Genomic DNA, 24,291 nt, shown 5'->3' on the forward strand with positions numbered 1-24,291 from the left:
AACCAACCTCAATGAAACAATAATTTTTCCATTTTTTTTCCCCTCGAAGACTACCAGTAAGTACACATATCATCTACTTATTATTTTTATTAATTTTACCAGTACTTTCACAGTGCAGCTACTCAAATGCAGAATATTATAGATACAGTTTGTAGTTATTAGCAAATGAGAAGACATCTTTAATGTCAGCTCTGTCCCTTGATATTAACTCTCATCATCAGCATTTTGTAAGGAGTATCAAGTGCACCAAAACAATATAACAAATCCCTGTAATTTCAGAGCAGCCACTCACGACTGCTGTGAAAGAAAAACAGCACTTATCATAAATACATTTCATATTGTAGGAAAAATGTTAACTTATGTAACATTACATATTTCTTAAGTTGTGGAAGATACTCAAGTGAGGAAAGAATGTGGAACCATCTACCAAATGCAATCTTGTTCAGAAGACCACTGAATAAGAAAAGAAGTCAACATACCCTGTAGCAAGAAGTGAAACAGTAACAGTTTGTCAACAGCTCACTAATCCAAGTTTCGTTACAGGAATGTAACTCTCTTTTATTATTACATTGGAGAAAGGTAATAGTTTTGCTTTTTAGCAAAAGAGTCTAATCTTTTCCAAATAGAGCAGCAAAAAAGGGTAGCAAAACAGGGAGCAACCTCCTTTTCATGGGGGGGGGGGGGGGCGCAGATGCCCTGAGGCATCACTCCACTTTGTGTCCCCACAGCAGCAGCTTTATTCAAACCACTTTCCAAAAGGCTGGGCTGTAGGCAGCAGATGCGGAAGGCATAACAAGTGCTGACCTTCTACAAGTGCAAAAAAGGTTTTGGCATAACACAAGAAAGAGTAAGCTCACAGTGCTTTCCACTCCCCTCCTCCTCTTCACTCTAGTCTTACACACCAATTCTGTAGCTATGCATGCACACATTTAGTAGGACTCAGCTCACAAACCTTTTCAACTTACTTTTGGTTACTGCTTAGCATTCCTCTGAGTACTTGGTAGAATAATTCATAAAGATCTTCTGTAATAAAAGTCAGATTAACCTTGTTCTTTTTTTAGAAAAATGAAAGACAAACACTGATAAGGAATTTGAGGACCTAGATCAAGAGGCTTAAAGCAAGCAAAAATTTTTCTCCATTAAGTTGGCACAAAGCAGTCTTAGCTGGCAACTAAGCTACCTGCCAGAAAGCTAGCCTTGGCCCAGTTAAGGATTCAAACCTACATACAGAGACCTCCACTTAGGATCAGATTCTTCTGACAATTAAAAAACAAGGAAAAACTCCACTGAAATCTGAGCAATGCACTACAGTTTCATTCTGCTTTAACAGACCATTGCTTAATCCTGCGCTGACCTAGTCACCTGGCAAGGTAATTTCTTTACGGTTTCATTTAAAAAAAGAAAAGTCTTCCTCATATGCACCAGGCCAAAGGTGGACATGTGGATTTAAGGCTAGTTGGAATATTTTCAGATAATTTCTCAACATTAACCAATAGTCAGTTTTACTTTTTAAGAGAAAGAAAAAGTCAAATGCTTAAAAAATTAATTATTCATTTAAATTAGATGTTTAAGAAAGTCCTTTTCATTTGACATAGCTGAAGACTCTATTCACACTTCCTAACTCTAGACATTTGGCAAACGCATATGCAAGTTAGCTTTGAAGGATAATTCTGAGCACTTGCATTGTAAGCCTCCCTTGCCTCCATTAACTTGAAAGGATTCCTAGACTTCCAACTTAATGTGGCATCACACAAGGAGGCAAAGCAGTTCTAATGTCTGTTGCCAAAAGTGAAGAAAATCTGCCTTCTCCATACGCCCTTGTTCTCCTCCCATGTCCAAGATTGCTGTTTTACCTTCTCCCTTGCACTAGCGTTACCAGGCCCTTTTTGTGACCTGATTTAAGTCATGAACACAACAGAAGTCTAGTTCTCTATGCATTTATTTTGCTAGTTTAACAAACCCCTGCCTGTCATCGCTGTGAGCCAGATCACACAACTGTGTGTTGATAAGCTCTCAGGAAATCATGCCATGATTATTCCTCGGTATCACAGGGGAACACATTAACTTGTAGGACTGTTCCCTACCGAGTTACAGCATAGGGACCCACAGCATTTCCGAAACTGTCCTGCAAGGTCAGAGATTTCAAAAGCAAAAAGGCAGAGCTGCTACCAGAATATACACTGCCAGAGAACTGATGTCCCAATCTCACTTCCAGCCAAACATACAGAAAGATCTTTGAATGAGCATTAATGAGTGGTATCTGGACCCTAAAGCACATTTGTTGTTTAAAACAGCCTAGGACCCAGGAAAAAGTGATTCTGCTCTTCCCACTTCTACAACTTGGGCACTTTCTGTAACAAAAAAGAAACTAACCTACCCATTTCCAGGGATCTGTAAAATCTGGACTTCAGTAGGTATTTCTAATACACTCACTCTTAAAACTACACCAACCATTTCCATGTTAGCATGGGGGCAAATGAAAGAAAATCAGGACATTCACCGCGAGATACCACCCCAGGAAACAAATACTGAGAATTTGTGGAGCAAAATCGGTGTCATCTTCAAATGAGAACTGGAAGAAATATAACGTAGTCATCCACAGAGCTGGCCACAGCATATATAAACAAACAACTCACTGTTATCCCTGCTTCATAAAAGAGGCTGAGGAAAATAACAGTAGCAGAACAAGGCAACCAAGGCCCCGGCCGTGGCTCGTCAGCGGGATGGCCCGGCCTGCAGCACCATCTCGTGGATGCCTTGCGGTCCCGCAGCCAGGCCGCCCTTCCCGCCTGCAAAATGCTGCCCCCCTCCTGCCTTGAGCTCCTGAACGATTCACTCCTTCGCTCTCTGTTAGCAGACAGAAAAGCAAACAATCTTAAATTAGCCAAGTTCGTAGCACACTCTCAAAACTGGTTCCTCCCCCTTTGAAGAGCAGATACTTTAGCCCTTTTATTCGGGGTGGCGGGTGGGATTCCGGGTACCCCAGCCTCTGTGACCTGACCCACAGCTATCGCCGCCGCAGGCTCCAGCAAGACACATGCTGCTGAAAAGCTCTGAACGGGCCCACTCCCAAAATACATTTCCCCAAGGTTGCAAGTAACTAGCCTTTCTCTTCCTGCTTATAGGAAATAACTGAAATAATTTCCAGTTCAAGCTGCAGAAGTGAACACTTACCTTTTTGTTTTCCTGAAACTTCATTTATTTCCTTCTGGCAGAAGCCTGGCAGTACCTCAGATGTGCCTAGCACAAGGGTAGGGATGGCCCTTGGGAATGGTATTGTTGACAGACTTCAGCCTGAGCTGCAGTAAGATGGGATGGGTACGAACGGTAATGAACAATCACTAACATAAGCAATTCAAAGGCTCTAACATAGAGTGCAATATACTCTTCCAGTGGAATGCTGTTTTCTTCACACACTTTATTTTTAACACCAATCTAAAGAAAATGAGGAGTTCAATGAATGGATCAAATCAAAGTCCTCTAATTTAGTCAATTTCTTGATTTGGTCAATATAAACAGCTGTAAACTTTATTTCAATATTCAATTTTACTCGCTGTGAAGTAACTGAAATTGCATGTACAGGTACAATAGCAAAATAGCTTTTAGATTTCAGTAATGGGTGGAGGAGGCAAAATAAACAAGAGTCTACAGAAACAGGGTAGGCTTTTTAGAAAAATATGTTCCTAAGTACCTTTTGAAATTCTGTGACAATCGTACCCTTACTCTAAAGAAGTAACTTTAAAGTTATCTTAAAGAAGTAACTTTAAAGTTATCTCTAAAAAGATACTTAGACTTAAAATATACAAAATCTCCTCATTTATGCATTGTAGAGTATTATTTCCAAGACCTGGAATTCCATAGTTACCAAATCTTAGTAAACTTTTCAACAGTGGTACAAGGACCATTACATATTACTGAAAGTTACGAGCAACAAATTGAGGTCATAGTTTTAAAACACAGTGGAAATCAACAATTAAAAGGATGCTTTGTAACAGCAACAACCTGAGGCCAGCTGTCGCAGAGAGGACCCTCAGAAGGGGATGAATATGAAAATATGTCTCATTACTCCTTTGCATTCATCCCCATTTGGAAGAAAGTGCAAGAGACAAGGAGACTGGATGCAGTGATAGTACACAGATCAGTTCTGTCACACAGGATCAAGACAGTCCTGGCAGGTCTGTAATCCTGGTTTCTATACTGTCAATGAGTATTTACAGTCGTGTATATGTTACACAACTTTCTCTTCCAATAGGAAGATTATTAATTTCACATTCATTTTATGAAGACAGAGGAAAACTCCAATCACAGATTAGCAGGAACCTTTGCAGAAAGTTTCCTGAGGTGGGTTGAAGTGTAGGGTATGTAGTTATAACAGTGAAGTATGAGAGGGGCTATTTGCTTCCTTCACACATGGAATAAAGTCTGTTCATTGGTGAGGTGAGATGAATAGAATTGTTCTCTTAACCATCTGCACAATTAATTCTGTTTACAATGTTAGCCAAAGAAATGGGAAAGGCAAAGTCCTATTACAAGGGTTAATAACACTCCAGAGGACATGGTTTTAAACTGAGCCCGGATAATGTCAATTTATAAGAAAATTAATTTCTACTTATTTTTAGAAAGTGTTCTTTGAGAACTACAATTCAGTAAATCTTGTTCTCGTACTGGCTCTTAAGCAGTATATTAAATTGTCTATGCAATAATAATAAACTGCCTATGCAAGGCATTTCTTTCTTTTAAATGCTGTAAAACCAACATCCTTCAGCTATGAAAACAGAACGCCTATTTCAACATATACTGGATAGACCAGCATAACTAGTAAGTAACTAGGATATAGTCTAATATAGAGATCAGTGAACAAAGCAGAAAGAAACATGAATTTTAACTCCTAAGGTATACGGTAACCCCAAAGCATGTGTTCCAGCAATTGTAAAATATTCTCAGCATCAGAGCATTCTTTGAGCAACGGTGCCAGTGCATCAGCTGCAATGCCCAAGAATGACAGCAAAGACATCAGGTGCAGGGGTCCAGGTAACAAAAAACAACAGAAAATATGCACTGCAAACATTTAAAATATTTTCTGTCAGTACACAGAGGAATTTAAATCAAATCAGAATGTCTCATAGATATTAAGCTGGTTTAAGAATACACACAATTAAGTAATTTAGGTGTTATTCAGTAAGAATTTAATCTTTTGGACCACAGGCCTTACCCAAACGATACTCTTACACTACCTGGTTCTAAACCAAACAAAACAATACCACAGACTTCAAAAAAAGTCAAATTCAGTTAACAAGAATTAAAATCAGAAAAAAAAAAGCTAAACCCTTTAATGCAGTTTGACTGCTTCTATACAAAACAAAAACCCCAAAGCAAATCCTCTCATGTGGTTAATAAAAAAAAATCTCTAATAAAATTAAAACTTTTCTCATGAAGATTTGAGAGTTATTTCATCAATACCGAGTGTTAATAATAAGCAGCAACTTTTGCTTCCTCTAGACACTAATTCCTTAAACCTGCAGCATTTTATTTATCTCAGAAGTAGAAAGGATGTCTTGCTATACTTGCTGGAGATGTAAAGAATACTTTTTAAGATCAACTTTGGCCCTTTTGGATTCTCCAGAATGTCCAAACCTCCTGAATTATCCTTAACAAAATAAATGGAAGAAAGTATCTTTCTCAACTACCAGTAAGAAAAGTGTCCTTAAAGTGCTCAAACAAATTTCCTTCAATGCTGTTGGAACATCACAGAAGAACGATAATCCCTGCAGCAAAATCCTTAAACTATGAATATCAAAGCAAGAAACCATATGGCATACCAGGACCCCTTAAAAAAAGGGAAGGAGAGTCTCAACATCCTTACCCTTACAACCATACAAGATTGAATCATTTGTTCCATGTGTTCACTTTCTTATCTGCATAGAGAAGTAAGGAAATAATACATTTTCCTCAGAATAGCTATGAGTTGAGTCTAACACTGAAATAAAAAAAAAAAAAGCACATTATGTGCTTTGCACCTTTACATTATGCATGTTAAATGCATTTTGCCCAAGCATTTGGGACCTTTGTTTTGCCCAGTAAGTAAAAAGTATTATTTCAAATTACTTCTCACTTGAATGAAAGTAATTAAAAGGCAGACCACTGAAAGCAGAAACAATCAAAGGGCCAGGCCTGTAAATTCCAGCTCTCCTCCTGCTCTTCCCACCACTACATTTCTTTGAAAAGTTTCTTCTGTACACATAGCATCCTTCCAGAACCTTCTTTTGGGAACAAAGCAGATGGAAAAATGCATGACTATTTGAAGCCACAACAGCTATTTTTAAACCAGACCATATCTCAACTACACAAGGCCCAACACAGCCGTTAATCATGCACTGATGGAGTATTGCCTCAATAGAAGTTGGCTTCACAGGAGAAGAAATACACCAGTAGTTCTGAATATGGCAAAACATTAGTAACTACTAGTATTAATCTGTATTAAGTTGAATGGTTATGTTGGGTGGGGATGGTAGAGCCTCCTCAGATTTTTTGACCAAAATCCAACATCTCCTACTAATCATGTACCTGTGCTCGTACTTGCAAACAAAGTGCCAGGAGCTGTACTTGCAGGGAGTTTTCCATTATTTAGCTGCTTCACTCTTTTCAGGTGAGACTTCCCATTGTAATGAACTTGAGCTTGTGCTGCAGAGTTCAGCTGTATATTGCACACTTCGCAGAAGGAAAAGAGTATCTTCTTTTTTTCTTTGCTTAATTGATAGTCCTGTCTGTCATTTCTCAGTCCTTTCTCTTCAAAGCCCCGTAGAAAAACTGGCTGATTCATAATCCCATCTTCAAAGACGTGGTCAGGACTTAACGGACGCTTCATACCTACAAATTGAACAAACAAAATTGTTACTAGAAGTCAAATAATAATGCTTACTACTAAATCAGCATTTTCTTTTTCAAAATGCTGTACAACATGAACCAAAGACCAGTTCCAACAAATAAGGTTCCAAATGGCGGAGGCATCGCTTAATAGAGAAATACACATATTTGTGACACACCATAGAGCTCAGAAATAGTAAGCTGGCGATATATCGCAGTCTGCAGACGACGACAACTCACAACTCATTATTTTGTTCTGCAAGCTCTCTATTTTAAAGCAGGTTTATTAGTGCATTTCTAGCAGAGGTTAAGATTATTTTCAAATACATTTCCTTCGCTTCACTAAACACTGGTTCTGGAGCTTTTCACTTTCCAATGCCCACAGCAGTACCCACTGCCTCAAATACAATTATTCAACAAAAAGGATGCTGACAAGAGATGTTACTGAAACACTGGAAGAGAGCTGACTGTTCAAGTGAGACTAATGAATACTTTCTACTTTTATATACACCCAAATCTTCAGCCTTCATACAAGCATTAAGATGTTGTCTACAGCAGTCCATCAATACCTCCACAACTAAAACTATTCTAGAGAAATAGCAGCTAGAAGTCAGTCTTGTAGCAGCTACACAAATACACAGTAAATGACAGTCCCTGAACAACAATCCAAGAACCTGAAATATGCACTTGTCCCTAGAAAATAAAAACCTCATAATGATAAATGAACCAAGCTGCACAAAGAACAGTTTTATATATGGGCGGGGGGGAAGTGTGTACTTCTGTATTTTATTTAAGGTATGCTGATAAACCAGGAGAGAAGGAAGGGGGGGAGGGGGGCACTCCTTACAAGTGGGAGAAGGGTCTAGAATAACTCTAATATTTCTGTTTTCTTGGCTAAACAACTTGCTGTTTACATTTTATTCCTCTTCCTGCCCCCCTCCCCCCAAATACTCTGGATCAGCTGAAGGCTGGGTCAGGGAGCTGTGCAGGTGATAAGTTCTTTACAGGCAAGAGTGCACCTATAATCAGCTTTCAGCAGCAAAGAGGCTTCAAGTGCAGTCCCCTTTTTAAGCCCCGGGAACCAGAGGAGCACAGATCTTTATGCACACCTACCGTCCTGTTAGGCAGGAGGAATGAGAGAGACCACACCTCCACGCACACAAAACAAAACACAAAAGCAGTGGTAGCAATCCTCCCCGAAACAGTGTAGTCTTCACAAGCAGAACTAGAATAGTCCTCTCGTTATCCAGACAAGTATATTACCAGGAGAAAGTCTGGTTCTTTGGCACAGCTATACAAATGGAAACAACTTCAGAGATAGGTTCTTTAAAGAGTCATTTATATGGTGGGATGGAGTATCTCATCACATTCCTAAATCTAGCCCATGCTTAAAATTTTAGTATTTGTAAAGATTCCTCCTCAGGCATGATTCACAGATTAAGTATGCTAAATAAACAGATTTCATATAGCTAACAGTCTTGTCATCAAATAATGAATGTATTGGTTATATTTTTTGTTTAAGATAAACAGCACATCAAATATTAAAACAAGAACTAATTATTAAAAATAACTGTAGGGTAGAGGTACCTAATTGCTTTTAAAAACAAATTACTAGTGATCCTGAAAACCTAGGCTAGACAGTGTCACACTAAATCATTTAAGCGTAAGTATCATATTTCAAGGCAAGCAACCAAGGTCCTCGACTCAGCTGAGCTTAGATGACGTTTTCATCTGAAAATTTAATCTGCTTAGAGAGTTGGTATTTGTTACTTTTCAATGTATTTTTTAAACCATAAATAACTTCCCCTACTCCCTTAGTTTTCTGTATATTTTTATTTCAACAGTGCTGTTGGTTTTGTTCCCTGAAGTAAAAGGTTTTGAAACAAAAGTATTTTTATATTACAATGTTTTAGATGCTATAAACATGCAAACTTTATTATTTATAATAAAATAGGGAAGTTTACAAATCTTGGCTTGTCAGAAATCTCATGTTTGATTGGAGAAAGCAAATAATTCAAAACATAATTCAGTAATTATTTCAATAGTCTGTAAGATCTTAATAAAACTCAGTTGTTTTGGATACATTTAAAAGTGGTAGAGGCAAACATCTGCATTGGGAAGCTGCGTGGATCAGAAGGCAGACTGATGGAGCAAACAGCTGCTGCTGAGTACCTGTAACAGCACCGGGACCTTTCAAAGGGGGTTTATTTTGGAAAAGTACTGGTCTGGTACTGCATTAGCCCATTATCACTGCAGCACAAGATACACACACTCCTGAACTGCACATTTTGGTTTACTTTCATTCAACGGAGCAAAACCTTTCAGTTGTTAAATTGTTAAAGCCTGCTGAAATACGAACCAAAGCAGACTAAGTGGGGAAAATCAGAACACTTGCCTCAAAAGTGCACTCCTGACATGACCAAAAATGTTTTTAATATGGGACACACCCTGAAAGAACAACTGAGCGCAGCAAGGACTCAAACGCTGCACCTACACCCTAAGGCATCCCAGCTGCCAGTCTAGAAAGAAAATTAACCTTCAAAGAAAAAGAAATTACTGTCCACGTTTACTTTTGTTTGTAAGAACAGAATAGTTTTATATTCACTCCTACTACAAAGTACTGTCTTAGTTGCATTAACATGGGACAAATGAATCCTTAAAGCAATCTCTTGCTACTAATTTAAGAAATAAGAAACACAAGCTGAAATTTTAAAATAACCCTGATTGTCTAAAGCTCTGCATCTAAATTAAAAGGTGACCTGATTATAAGCAGCACTGACCTCCCAACAACTGATGGGAACACCAGATGCAAAGCACTTCTGAAAAAATACCTACACTGAGCATCTTAAACATTGGCTTTAGGAGGGCTTGCAGCAGCATACTCTGACTGGTCTGACCCTGGAGAGGACCTGTACATGCAGCCAGAGACCAAACCACGCCAGCCCTCAGAAGCCTGCCTGCTCCCACACAGAAATCCCAGCCCTCGTCTTCCTGGAATTGAGAGACCTGAACATTTGGTACAGCAAATAATCCGTGTTTGAAAAGCCTTGTCCAGACCCTTCTGAAGTCTTTAAGAAGAAAGTGGTGGTGACAAAAATCCACCAAGACTTTACAGTATGCACATCCTTCACACAGTAATACAGCTTTTACTATAACTGATCACTTCTTGTGGTGTATCCATTTATTCAAAAAATAAAAAGGTTATTTCTCATAAGGTCCCATTTGTCTTTAAAATACCGTCTCCTTCCTTTCTTCTTTAAAGTTAGAGTTGGAAAAACACACCTTTACAAATCTCTACTGAAATGTTCTGGCTCTAGAATATACAGAACAAGTACAATTCTGCATTGAGTCAGTGTTAAGAATCTTCACCATGAATGTGATCTATTTTGTAAGAGGTAACCTTTCATTAGAAGGCTATCTGAATGCTTTACACTTTTATGAAAGAAACTTGTACATACACATTAAATTGCAATTTAAAAAAAACCCACACACCAAAAAATTTGAGCATTCTTCCTATTCTCAACATTTCCTAGTCACTCAAATTTATGCAAGCAAGCATCTGGCAAATGTCTTTTTATTTTTTTCTTCAAAAAGAGCTTTTCAGTGCAGACAGATTTTGAAGAGTTCTGGATGGTACTTATTCTCACTCACCAGGAGTCAGATATGAAATGAGGTCATTTCATTCCTCAGGCTTACACATAGCTCAATAACATTATCATGTAACAGAAGCAGCTACTTGAGACTACAGCCAGTGAACTGAGAATAAAGAGAAGTTACATGATCATTGTATCCTGCAAAATCAAAAAAATCATTTAGAGTAATAGTTATAGATGGGATTGTGAAGTATTTAGAAGTAGGTTTAAGACTTAAGAATACAAGTTCATTAAAAGGGAGAAAGGATGCAAATGATCATATTGAGAAAATACAATAGATCAATCCTGCGAGCTCCCACTTTTGTAAAACCTGGATACAGCACAGTATAAGCCATTCAGCAGCAGCTGATACATAACAATATCCACAAAGTAAACTGTCCCATACATAAAGGACATGATTCTGTGGAGTTACACACAGGTAGTGTGATTAAAAAGGTAGTGTTATATCACTGTAGTTGTATTTACTCAACAACTTAGAGGACTAGACCCAATTAAAAATTGAAAGGTGAGAACGTGAAAACAAGAAAAAAAAGCAGAAAACAAAGAAGAGCATCCAAGTATGTTAGAAAACTTCCAGCTGAAATGATTCAGAAAAAAAATCGAAGTCCATAAAGGGATTGTATGCCATATTCATCTTTCACAGGTATTTGAAAGTCTGCTGCTTTCTCTTGCAAAAGTAAGTTCCGATTCAAACAAGACATACTCATTTTTACTCTGATCAAAATCATAAGAGAAAGCAATGCAAGTGTAAGAGCTTTTCAGGTATTTGACATAAGCTGTTACCAGACTAAACAAGTTGTCCCCCATCACGTTTCCTCCTCAGTACACAGAGCTGATCTATCCGAATAGATTCTGCAAGCAATACTAGAGCAAGAATAAATTAGTGATTTATGACACCACATTAAAATTCCTAGGTGTCATGAGATACCCTGTTAGGATTTCTGAAACCACATCTTCTCAGCCTCTTACAGCTGGCAAAGAAATCTAAGCATGGACATCCTTTGTACTTGAAGCTCAAGGCAATTAGCCTTTCAATTTAGCTAATTTACTTTTAAACAGAGTTGTGCTTTCAAAGGAGCTACAAAGAAGTAGCATATATAGTACACTGCTGTAGGTGAGAATGTGCAAATCTTTACTCAGAGGAAATAAGCTTTGGTTAACCATCACTAATTCATTAGGATACATGAACCATTCTTTTCCTGAGTGCTGGTCTAAACTTTTTGCAATGCCCATTCCTAATTAGTTGATACTTCAAAGAACCACTATGCTGGAAGTGTAATTAGACTGCTGTCCCTCTGTGGATCTGTGCCAGGTAAGCAAAATAGAAAACGTATTTTAACAGCTTACATATGGGCAAAGAGATTTTTCTCCTTTAGCCTTTGGAAATAGTCAAATGAGTTACAGAAGACAAAGGAACAAATATAAAAATTAACTGGCTTGTTAAATTTCCAAAAAGGTTCATTCAGACAACTGGCAGGGGCTGGGAGAAGAGAAAGAGACACCCAAGACTGAGCCTTGTGCTGTAACACCTCTTAAGCACCTCTTGTGGGGAAAAATTATCTACGCAGATGGACTAGTGAAGTCTGCATGCATGCCTTAAGAGCTGTGGTCTTGCACTGTAGCAAGTATGATTCCATAGTTCCTCATCTCTGTCATAAAACACACACACACACAAACCCCCCCCAAACAAACAGCTTGAATACCTCCAATGCATTATTGAAAAGAAACTCACTAGAGCTGCTTTTGAGAAGTCTTATGACCTTTCTTATATTTTTAGATAGTATTTCCCAAACATAGATAAACTATCAAGAGGCATATGGTTTGCACCATCTGGGCAACAAGTTCTATTGGGATACTGTGGTGAACAGCATATGCATAGTGCCTTGTGCGCAGTATCCTACAGTGTTAAAAAAGCACTAGAGACTATTTCGAAGCCAACCTTGAAAAATCCCCCATATGTTTAAGGGACCAGTTTTCTTTCAGAAGATGTGTTCCTCTTCCTTTCAGTACAAATCAAAACAGAGAACTGCCATGTTTAATCTTCATCTTGTTCTGAAATTTCTCAAGGAGGCATCATATTCTGCAACGTTTCCACCTGTCAAACTATTTATTACCCATCCACACACATCTGATCAACTCTTCCTTTTTTCTTTCATCTCTGCTCACAAAGCACATAGAATGTTTTAGTACAGTAAAAACTGGATGGTTCAGAAAAGCAAATACATTTTTATTCCTTGTGACGGATAAATAATCAGTTAATCATGGCACACTGACCAAACTAGGTTAAGTAATTTTTTAGCCTGTATTTTGATGCTAGTTTATCAATGTGAAGAAGAATAGCAACCCAGCTTGCTATTCTTGTTCATGAAAACTTTTGAATGGTATAGTATGACAAATGGCTGACAGCCTCTTCACTAACACATTTTAGAGTATTTAACATTTGAATGAGATTCTCTCTAAACTACAAAAATAGATGGTTGTTTCACAACGCAAACATTAGCTGTTCAGTACAAGGTAATTCAGAAAACCGAAAACATTCAAGTAGCTAGTATTTTGCTTAGTTCTACTGATGCCTGCTAGCTCATGCCTGCAAGCAGTTGGCACTAGCTGCTGTAAGGGGCCTCAGACAAGAATTCGCCCAAGGACATAATTTTTGCAACTGTGATGGGTACATCCCAGAGAGGGCAGAGAAACCAACAGACACCTGTGGTAGTCAAAGATAAGAAAGCTGAGAAACTTTACAGACAGAGCAATACGCCAAGATGAGGCCTTATATGGAAAAAAACCTCAGAGTTCATGGAAAGGACACTAAGAGACACCTCTCCAACAACCACTAGGGACCACCACAGACCACTGAAAACCCCCATGGAAGCCCCCCCAGAAACCCTTCCCCAAATTTTAGTACACTTGCACAATATATTAACATACTCATTAGATCCTCTGGAAATAGGTGTGTACTTCTCAGAAATTACATTAATATTCATTTCTTTTATTGTATATAATAAGCGTGCTTTTGTTTTTCGGCATGCACGTTAGGTGGAATGATCCCCCATGCATCCAGGGCTGCAATAAAGAATGCCTGCCTTCTAAAAACTTCAAACTAAGTCTCATAGGGTTCTTCTGAGACCAAATTTACAGTAACACTACCAGCCTTGTAACTGTCCATGTTAAGGAAACATAAAGTTAGACCTACTGTACTAGACTGTGAGCTCAGCTAAACTGGAGTAAATAAAATCACTCCTGGTTTAGATTATCACAGACTGCAGTTGCATGTGCCCATGTCTGTAGATAGCTCTAATTATAAGGCTGATCCTTTCCTCTTCAGGCCCCAAACTTACAGATTTCTGGCATTCTTAACAAGAGTAGATTTACACATCAATTTACTTACCAAAGAGATATATCCTCACCTGACATATCTGACTGTTGCCAAGAAGGTTAATCAAGTTTGGAGTCCAGACAGCTATACTGGATTATGCTTCGAGAGGAACAGATAGTTTCCCAGCATTATCGTAACATGATTTTGCTTGATGAACCATTTGACAAGTTGGTACTTTCTACTTGGGAATCTGTCATTAAGCCATTACTTACCTTCAGTTGACTTGCACTCTACTTCAGGTACTCTTATCTAATTGTAGAAGAACATCTAGATGCCCAAAGTGTTCAACACATGGTTGTATATGTCATCTTAAGACTTCTGTCTTCCCCTACCACGTGCATACGTCTATCAGAGGCAACAGACCTGCCAGGAAAATGGCCACTCAGCTCCCTTACCTTTCTCCATCAACAAGTCTGTTGAATAAATCCATATAACACTCTCGATAACCACTGCCACCCCTACTGTGGTGGCTGCAACACATTCAAAGAGGTACCACATAGTCCAGTCTTTGCATTTTAGTTTCCTCATAAACAAAAAAGAGTCCACAACATACCAAACATCACTGATTCAGTATTGGGTCATATTTACATATTATTTCATCCAGGAACTCTAGTTTTCAATCAAAGACCTAAACCCCAAATATTCTGTATTTTTGAAGCAACGCCCAGGAAGCAGGTAAAAACCCACAAAAATATGGACAGACTTACATGAGTTCTTTGTCAGACAAAGTCAGGATTAAAACATCTCACATGCCAAAATGCCAAGAAGCCAGGAAAAAACAGTAATAGTTTTAAAACCATCCCACCTATTTTTTTTAAGGTTAAACATGTGAAAAGTACAAGTCATTTTAATAGCAACTCCTCAAAAAGTAGATCAAATTTTTTTTAAAAAGCTTAATTTTTTCAAGCAGAAATGAACAAAGTGAGTTTTCGTAAGTGTATTCCCAGTTTTGCCCATTTTCACAATCTGCTTCTCTGAGACTAGGGAACTGTCTTGTCAATCAGTAATTTAATAAAAAAAATTAAATGATATTGTCTCTAAGATAATTTTCTTAGAGTTTTTCTAGAGATTTCCTAAAATTTTCTAGAGATTTCCTAAATCTCTAGACTTCTACAAAGTTGCTAGATCGGTTTTTTTCTTGCATCTTTCAAAGTATTGTATCCAAGTGTTCTTTTAAATCAAAGGACTCCTCTTGTATTCCTCCATAGAAAAAACATCTGCACTGAATAACATGAAACTTTAATTAGATGCACCTCCACCAGATTTTACAACTCAGAAGAGCTGAGAACAAACTTAGAAAAGGAAAATGATGTAGAGGATATAGTTTGAACCTGCCTTCAACAATAGAAGGACCACAAAAAAATTAGTAGTTTTTTAAAGAATTATTTCTATATGTTTTTGAATAATCTCTCAAAATGTAAGATAAGACCCACTTTAAAGCAAATGGCTTTTAACTAATTGGAGAACTGGTACAAGATGTAAGGTACTTCTAGAGAAGCATCTATTTTATTCATAAAAAAAGTTTTAGGTATGAACTTGCATGAATAAAGTTCAAAACCCACTGACATAATGGGAGATTCCCACAGGATATTTGAACGTGGCTGTTGTTTTATCTTGCTTGAGCATAATCACATTTGAGGAGTATATAGCTTTGGTCTCAGGAAGCAAAAATCACTTTGTACCTTTCTAAAAAAAAAAAAAAAAAAAAAAACATCGAGAATTCACCTGAGCATAAAGGGAAGCCACAATGGAAAGCCAGGCAGAGTAGACAGTCACCTTGTTCATACAGCCCAAGTCTGACAATGAGCTCTTGGACACAAAGGGAAGAACTTTGAGGACTGTGAGAAAATAATACATGGGCATGAACCAAAAACCAACTACATTCATAAATAGTGTGAGATTGAGACACATCAGCTAGCTTGACAGCACTAAGAATATGAAGGAGAGAAAACCCTGCTCAAAACTGCAAGCATGATCAGTAGCAGTGAATGTCAGTCCTAAAGTGCTCCTAAAAAGATTAGGATCCTCCCAGATTAGTCATCCGTAAGAGACTGTCAGTGTCCATGTAAACTATTGATTCTCTTTTGGAACTTAAAAATATTGAAAGCAATGTTCCCTTACAGTTCAAAGGTAAAGGGACATATGTTTGGTCTTATTAACGACTTAAGATTTATGATCAAGTTATAAGAGAATTATCCAACTGGTAGCAACAGACCATAAGAATAGGCAAGTGGATCACCTAGTTTGAAGTCACATGCAGGAACAGACCAGGTTAAAGTCAGCACTGCCTTGAGTGTAACCCTTCGCTTCCCATTTTCCTTGTTTAAACGAACTGCGGTTAAGCATATTTCGTGCTGATACTGAACTCAGAGAAGCCTCTGGCAGAGTCGAAGACATGGCTACTCCCTAATTCCTCCTGCCCATCCATGGACTTGCACAAACCTCTCCTAAACTCGAGCTGCCAGTCACCTCAGGCTTTAAGCGACTGCTACCTGCAAAATCCATTATGAATACCTATTTTATTCCACATTAAAATACACTTCCATTCATAAAAAATGAGCCAGCCTTTTGCTGGTTTTGCTGACATTTCACACTCTGATGCAGAAATAGCACATGCATGTGTTTCCATGCTGCAGATAATCCACCCTGCTTTCCCTCAATTAAGAGCCTGTTAGAGTAAATGCATTTGCTCATACAAATTTGACAGACAAACGCTCCTCAATTCTTTGCATTCCAGTCAGTGCAACCATATTGCACTAATCTAATTTGGACTGGATAAACTCTTGGACATACCTCTAAGATTTACACTTTAATTTTAAGCTAAAAGGTAGTACTTGAATTGAGAATTCATGTGAGGTTTTGTTTGGCTGACTCCCCTTTTATTATTCATTTGCATAAAATCAGTATACTATTTTCATATCATACTTAAGAGGCAAAAACACTTGAGGACACTCAGATAGCACATTTCCCCTACGCCAAAACCTTCATACCAAAGAACCACTGGCAATTCCAACAGCACTAAACCGCATAAAATTTTTAAGTGCCAGACTCCTGTAGATGTTCTATACCAAGTATTCTGAAGGTACTGAGAAAAAAAAAAATAGTCATCGGCCATTTGAATCACTGAAGTAGAAGTCATTTCATGAAACTGTTGCTTCATACCCATTTCAGCAGATACACAGATGAGCTAAGTGCAAATAAAACATGCCGTAACACAAACCAAAACAGATGTCTTAACTGCAGTATAAAGCAAATTGCATGATACATGTACAGATTTCTTCCTTTCAAAGATGTCTGTACTTTATACAACCTAAAGCTTCCTACAGGAACAGCTTTACTGTCTAAAATACTCTACGTAAATAAGCTGTCACATGAACAACAAGCGACCCTTCCAACCAAAACTGGTCTAAGTAGTATTTCTCAAAGCACTTATGACCAGAAGAGAGGCTTAGTGCATAAAGCCAGGGACAGAAAGGATGAGCAAAGTGTCCTGTGGGTATCCTCATGGTTCACACTTCTGTCTGTGTATCCCCAACCTGGGAGAAGAGAGGAGGGGAGTAGAGGACAGCCAGAAGATGTGCATTTCCACTCCTGCATCTGGAACAAAACTCTGGGGTGTTATTTTGCAAGTCATTTTACACCTTTGTGTCCAAATCGTCCCCTCCCTTCACCCATCAACTCAGGCTAGACTTTCAAAGCAAGGGCACATTTTGTAGCATGCATTTGTGCTCATTATCAGCATCAGGTATGATCTGAGGCATCTAAACATCACCTCTGACACAGTACTTAAGAAACAGAAGAATTTTTTTTAGCACAAAAGCACCAACAAAGATTAAAGGTCTGCCAAAATATGGGCCGTTCAAGCGCACCACAAAAATGAACAAAGTATGGAAGAATCACCTTACATCCACCCATATTACAGAGATGGACCCGAGGCACACAATTCAGCTTTTGCTGATCACTGCATAAAGTGAGCTTCTCACAGTGTTGACTGCATACCAACTGCCGCGCTAACAAGCAGTGTCTTCCTTCGGACATTTACAAACATCAGAATGCTTATTCATGACAGTCCCACATATCATCTGCCATCCCAGATGGTGACTGGTGGGATGCTGATTTTGTCCTAAGGCAGTTACCACCCACCAAGATAGTATATGCAGGGCTAAACAAAAAGCATGTGCCATCTGCTGTCAGGTTTATAAGACTTTGAGACCTACTAGGTTAGTTTAAGTTTATTTTAGATCAGACAGGTCAGAAGGCTATGGCTCTCTAAATGCCCAATAAAAGAAGGGTAAATTGCACTGTTAACAGGCATGCAGTAAATCAGGAACAAGTGACAACATGCTGCTGGGCCCACCTCTAACACCTTGAGAGCAGCAAAGGATTCTCACTGTGATCAGTGGCAAAAGGCACGTACAGCCCACAAGCTCAGAGGGAACCAGATGGAATCTGAGACCAGGAAGCAAGATGAAATTCTGCAGAACTTACAGATTTCTTTGGCCTGAAGAAATTTTAGAAATTTTCCTTCTTGCTGACAGGATGTTTTTTCTGCCTCCTTTGCTTGCATCTCTCTACTGCTATCATTTTGACAGCTGTTCTCCATCTTATGATTTCTTGCCCAGCCCCAGCTCTTTTCCTACCCCCATATCTCTGTAGATTCTTCTTATCCTCCTGCTCATGTGTTGTCATACTATATACACATAGAGGAAATAAAAGTCAAGTAAAAAGCAGAACTAGTGTGACATCTTCTGCCTGCCTCACAAACAGCGCAAACTTCCTCTTACTCACTTCATCTGTCATACCCATTTATAGATGGTTAACAGAGAATACAGCAATTTCCCCAATCTGGGGCCACTCGAACTACATAAAATTCTACACATTCCTCTCTAAATCATCTAATTAAATCTTTTTTTGTACATTGATAAAGATATAAAGCAAGCAGAGAAAATATAAAAACACATCCACCAGTGCATTTTTCCAAACAGTTCTAAATCACCAGGTACATGAAAACCTTTCACTGAGGCAGGGAGTTAACTCTTGCACAAGTGTAAAGGTTACATCACTGTCTGCACAGATTAAAAAAAGGTATTGGTTAAACTCACCCCTTAAGAAGTGGGATTTCAAAACACAGCCAAATGGCCTTTAAATCATTAACGTCAGAAAAACAGGGCATGAGAGAGATCGTGAAGGTCTGTACTGCACAGTAATGAGAGAGAGGGGTTTCAAAGGTCTCTGCTGCAGCCCAACACTGTACGAGCCCCTGGTGCTACAGCCCACACCTACAAGGCTGCATCAGCAGAGATCCTCCTGGAAGCCCGGCAGCGGATGCTGAAGGGAGACGCCTCCAGTCAGCACGAGTGCATCACCGCCTCCAGCATTCATACCATGTCGGGTAGAGGCAGGGCAGAAGAACAGAATACACCAAACAGTCACCTCCAAATGACAGCTTAGCTCTTAAGAAAAAGTAGGACCCATCTAAAGAAATAAAATCTGGACAAGTACATGCAAAAAGAAGGATTTGTCATTCCTCTCCCCCCAAAGAAGCAACCAGAGGCAATGTGGGGCACAAGGTAGAGTTTCTCCATGCTCCTTAACAAAAAGTTTCCTTACTCTAAATGACTGTTAGTACAACTGTCAGTTGCTTTAAATCATCCTAGACTGCTTCCTCTACTGCAGAGACCACAAATACCAATCTATGCATCCTACTGCAGCTATATGCAGAACACATGGCTTTATTACATGTCTATGTAATCATAAATGTAATTAAAACCCAATGCCACAATAGAGTTATTCAACACAAAAAGATCTGACAAATAAAATTATGCAAGTCACAGTTAGTCTTATACTGCCATCCTTCACAGAATACAATTCTGGCATCTCCTTAGGATATAAACATTTTTCCACCTTTCATTTTACAACTACGAATCTGAAGTCTTCACAGAAATTCATGCATACTGCTCCCATAAAAAGTAAAAACATCATTTTGCGAAGGGATAAACTTCTGATGAAAGCAGTCACACTGAAAATTGGCTGTTAATCTCCTCTGAATAAATAAAACCCCCAGAAAGATGGAAGTGTGATCAGAATATATATTTTTTGCCCTTGAAAATGCTGAGGTGCACAACAAGAAGCTTTTACTTTAGCATTTACAGCTGAAGTTATCCTTCAGAAGCCCATTTTACTCTCATGAGATATTTCTTTCTGGCCATTCACTTTTCAAAGCCCTTTGCAACTTTAAGATTGCAGTAAAGCTGTCTTTTATACCTTATTTCAGTAGATCTCTCTCCGTTGCCAGAGCTGCTGCATTCCTTGGAGACATTTGGTGGTTTTTCAACTTCCTAAATGTTTTATTAATCAAGAAATTTTAAAAAAATATTATTTTTGCAGTGTGTAAACAGTTGACTTTATAATGCGAAACATCCTTGTGATAAGCAATTCCTCTAATAGATCCCTTGATTAATGAAGACCTTGGCGCTCTCACACTACCTTATCTAGCTGACCTGTACTCAAGTTACACTTTGCTGAATAGCTGATAACTGAACACAATTTCTCCTAAAAAACAATTTTAAAACACACTTACTGCCTTAAAAGATCCAATGGATTGAACATGCCTCCTGTGCTGACATCACAAACATGACATTTTGAAACATCATCTAGAAAGGTTCACTTAAAAAAACTCTATCAATCTAATGTCTCTTGTTTATGACACTCTGCTCATCAGTTCAGGGCTGCTAGCTCTCAGAATTGTATCTTGCACTATTAGGCATTTTTCTTAAGTCTGGCTCATGCAGCCATAAAAATCCCTAGGAACTCTAGCTTTTTAAGTATCCCTCTAATCCTTGTAGAGATGACTGAAAATAGGAACCCTAAAGGCTCAAAAACTAGAAGGGAAATAAAGAGAAAACAAATTCAATTTTACACTAGGACCTGACAAATTTTTGAATGTTCAGAGCTGACAACATATCTGGCAGCTAGGCAGGAGTGTTGATGTTCTCTCAGCCATGGACTTGATCAAGTCCTGTACTGCTGCTATGCTTTATCACTATAAGAAACACAAGACTTAAAAAAAAAAAAAAAGACCTTCAAGTTCAGTCCTCATGTACCTCAGCCAGGACAATCAGACCTGTATTTGGCCATACAAGGTTTTCCAGAGTGATCTCTAGCCACTTGTTCTGGGCCAACGCTGACTGTTGGTTTAAAATTTCTCTTTCCCTGGTGTGTGCAGTGCCTACATGCATCAGAAGGCAGGTGCTTCCTCTTCCTTCACGTTCCCACACCCTCCCCCTTTCCTTAGCCTTTATTTTCCAAGACTAAGGAAGTCTCCCCATAAAAAAAAACAGGATCTCCTTTTCCCCAACCAGAACACTTCTCTGCACCCATCTCGGCCTGAACTCATCACAAGCAGTAATCAAACCAGTTCCCTGAACTCCAGATGGGGACTCATCAGTTTTGCAATTGCAACGTTAATGCTTCTTTATCCCTAAAAAGCAGGAAGGGTAGGCTTCACTAGTTCATTTAACAAAATACTTATAAACAATATACAAATCATTTTTTTTTTGTTTAGTCATAAGCAATTAAATACCTGACAAGTATCAGTGAGAATTCTCAGCTATTCTAATTCATTCAGCTTATGTTAAATGGCCAATTCAATCAGTAACCAAAACTGTCAATTAAATGCCACATTACTGTTTTTAAATATTTATCAGTCCTTAGCTAAGACATGAACAAAGAAAGTCCAGTTCAACTGTCAGCAGAAACAGACTGTCATCTGCCACAGGAAACCACATGTGAAAGCAACTAGAGTTCAGAGATCCCACAAGATACCCTTGCAATGGATATTAAGGACTTGGTTTCCACAAGAAATTTCCAAATACGTACAGCTGAAAATTTTCTAATTATATTTTCTACTTCCCCTTGGAAAATCCTGGTTTGTAGCCAAAGTTTTCTCTAGAAAAATAATCAATTTAGTCAAAATGTTATTTTCAGAAATTGCAGTCATTAAATAGCATCATGAGCACCTGTTTCAGCACTGTCAAACAAGCATGCAAATGGAAAAACTGAAAACCTAAGAACTCTAAATTTTACAGAAACAACCTTCAAAAGGCTTTTTGCTTGTTTATGTTTAACATTTAAAGACTTTTCCCCGAATTTAGAACAGGAATCAAAATTGACACTGAAAAGTCAAATAAGGTAGCTGCTCTGGTTTCCAAACACTGTTAACCCACAAGGTCTTTTAATTCAGAGACCCTTTGAGAATTAGGCTGATATTGTGAAAGTCTCCTCACTCCTGCTCATCTTTTGAACTCGGGCATGGCTCAGGTGACAGTTGTAGCTGTGCTAGAGATGATCGACAAATATTTTTCAGGAAATGGGGCTGTATCCTAATCCCCACTCTCCCCCTTCAATATATGAAAAAAATCTCTTCTAAAAATAAGCAAAAAGCCCAAAAATAGGCAATAGGGAGAAAGAAGCATTTTAAGGGCTAACTCTATCACTCAGTGCAACTACAGATGCTATAGCAGAACCTCCAGCCACAGTACAACAATATCCTGGTATTGATCAACCTGGAGCTCTTGACCTCTAAAGACATTCAAGGTTCACATTGGATCATGACGACTTCTCAGGAGAAAGTCATGGTCACCATTTTCATTTTATTGAGTTTCTCATTGCATACTTGTAGCCCAGCCTTACATTCCTCACACTGCAAAAATTCCCAAGGGTAAGTGGAACAATCTCATGTCTGCCTTTGGGTTTGTCCAGCTTCGTAAACTCTAATGACCAAAACATTCACACAGCCAATTACCTATGGATTAACCACATTCAAAATATCAAAAGCTGTAAGACATGGTTAGTCTGTCAACACAAGAAAGAAAATTTAACAGGTTACTCTATCCTATCTCCTATCCTATCCTAACTTTGGGAAGACCAAAGTTCTTGCTCAACTCCTTGAGCAAGCGTGACACATGACACAATTATATTCCATTGCTACTGCCGGGCCAAGCATATACACACACACATATAAAAAACATATATGGGCACCTTGTCAGATTCTCTCACTTTACCCTTTCCATGAACTAGTAGTAAAGCAGACATCCTGTTACCCCAATGCACAAGCCAATGCTCAAATAGTTTTAACTCTCAAGATAGCACCTGCAGTATAGTTACTGTTTATTGGAAGTCTGTCTTATCCAGCTTCTTAGTAAGAAAATTCTCTCATTTCAATAACTAAGCAGTATCTATTACATTATAAGAAAACAAATAAAATAAGAGACTTCACAGGCTCCAAAATCAAGTAGAGGTAGGTCACAAGTTCTTTGTCACAATTTTCTAAAGGCATTTCAGACTGCTCTAACATAACTGCATTCAAGGTCTCCTTTCAACAACAGTGTCCTCCCAGTTCTGCAAAGGGGTTCACCAATAACTTCTGTACCAGGTAAAGTTTTCCTAACTCTTTTTGAATTATAATGTAAATCCAAAGGACAAGATCCCTACTTATTTACACTTGCTATAGCATTAGGTGTGTCTACATCAAAAGGACAAAACACGACTTAGGTACTAATGACTCCATTTTTGCTCTCAAAACAATCTGTAGGTACAGTACCCAGTCTGATCTATTGTCTGCTCCTGCCATGAGGACATATCTTGTCTAGATTATCTGAATAAATCCTCAATAACAATAGAGGAATGGTTTAATCATGCACATTTTCTAGATACGAAGACAGATAAAATTAATATCATTTTAAAGGACCTCAACTCTTTTTCCTATGTCTGAATGCTTGGACTGTAAACAATAGTTTAGGACCACTTCATCTGTACTCTTGTTGACCTTCCCAAACCAAATAGACAGATAGACCAGGGAACCACAAAGTTAAATTACTTTCCTTTTGCAGTGGCTCAGACTCCTTTAATGAACATGCATATTTCAGAGTAAGCGCAAATTTGGGGGGGGAAATTTAAGAGAGAATCTGAAACTTTGCAAAGTTCTTATTGCAACAACCACCCAAAAAAGTAGTATAATCCCAATACTGAAGTCATTAATAAATACAGCCTGCCTATATTTTTCAGTTCACATCCTAAACAATGTTACATTGTACTCCTAAAATGCTGCCACTTCTCACTCTCAGGATATCATATATTCATTGTTATGTGATGCAATTCCCATTTTTAAAGCACATACAGACCCTCTGAAATAAAGCACACTACACAAATACATGTCATTTATTATCAGTGATAAGCATTTACTTGCCATTCTTAAGCATTAACATCAGTAAGCATTCTGGAAACAAGTTCATATGGAATACCAGTTATTCCGTTTGCTTTTTTTTCTTTTTAATTAAATACTTAACTAGACTTCATACTCTGTTGATAAAAGACATGAACAGGAAGAATATCAGCTGA

The 24,291-nt window shown here is 38.3% G+C and overlaps 1 protein-coding gene across 6 annotated transcripts in view; it reads right to left on the minus strand.

The window, feature by feature from the left end:
* Positions 1 to 24,291, minus strand: part of ZNF385B (zinc finger protein 385B) — a 172,804-nt gene that overhangs the window by 133,171 nt on the left and 15,342 nt on the right. For 4 of the 6 annotated variants that reach the window (XM_074829263.1, XM_074829264.1, XM_074829261.1 and 1 more), the window contains exon 2: positions 6,565 to 6,867. In XM_074829263.1, coding sequence (XP_074685364.1) covers positions 6,565 to 6,865 — 301 coding nt within the window. In that variant the 5' untranslated portion in view covers positions 6,866 to 6,867. Of the gene's footprint in view, positions 1 to 6,564; positions 6,868 to 24,291 lie in introns of those variants that run through there. The other 2 variants (XM_074829267.1, XM_074829266.1) reach the window with 2 other exon arrangements.

This window comes from Strix aluco, chromosome 6 (genome assembly GCF_031877795.1).
Source record: "Strix aluco isolate bStrAlu1 chromosome 6, bStrAlu1.hap1, whole genome shotgun sequence".
Lineage (NCBI taxonomy): Eukaryota > Metazoa > Chordata > Aves > Strigiformes > Strigidae > Strix > Strix aluco.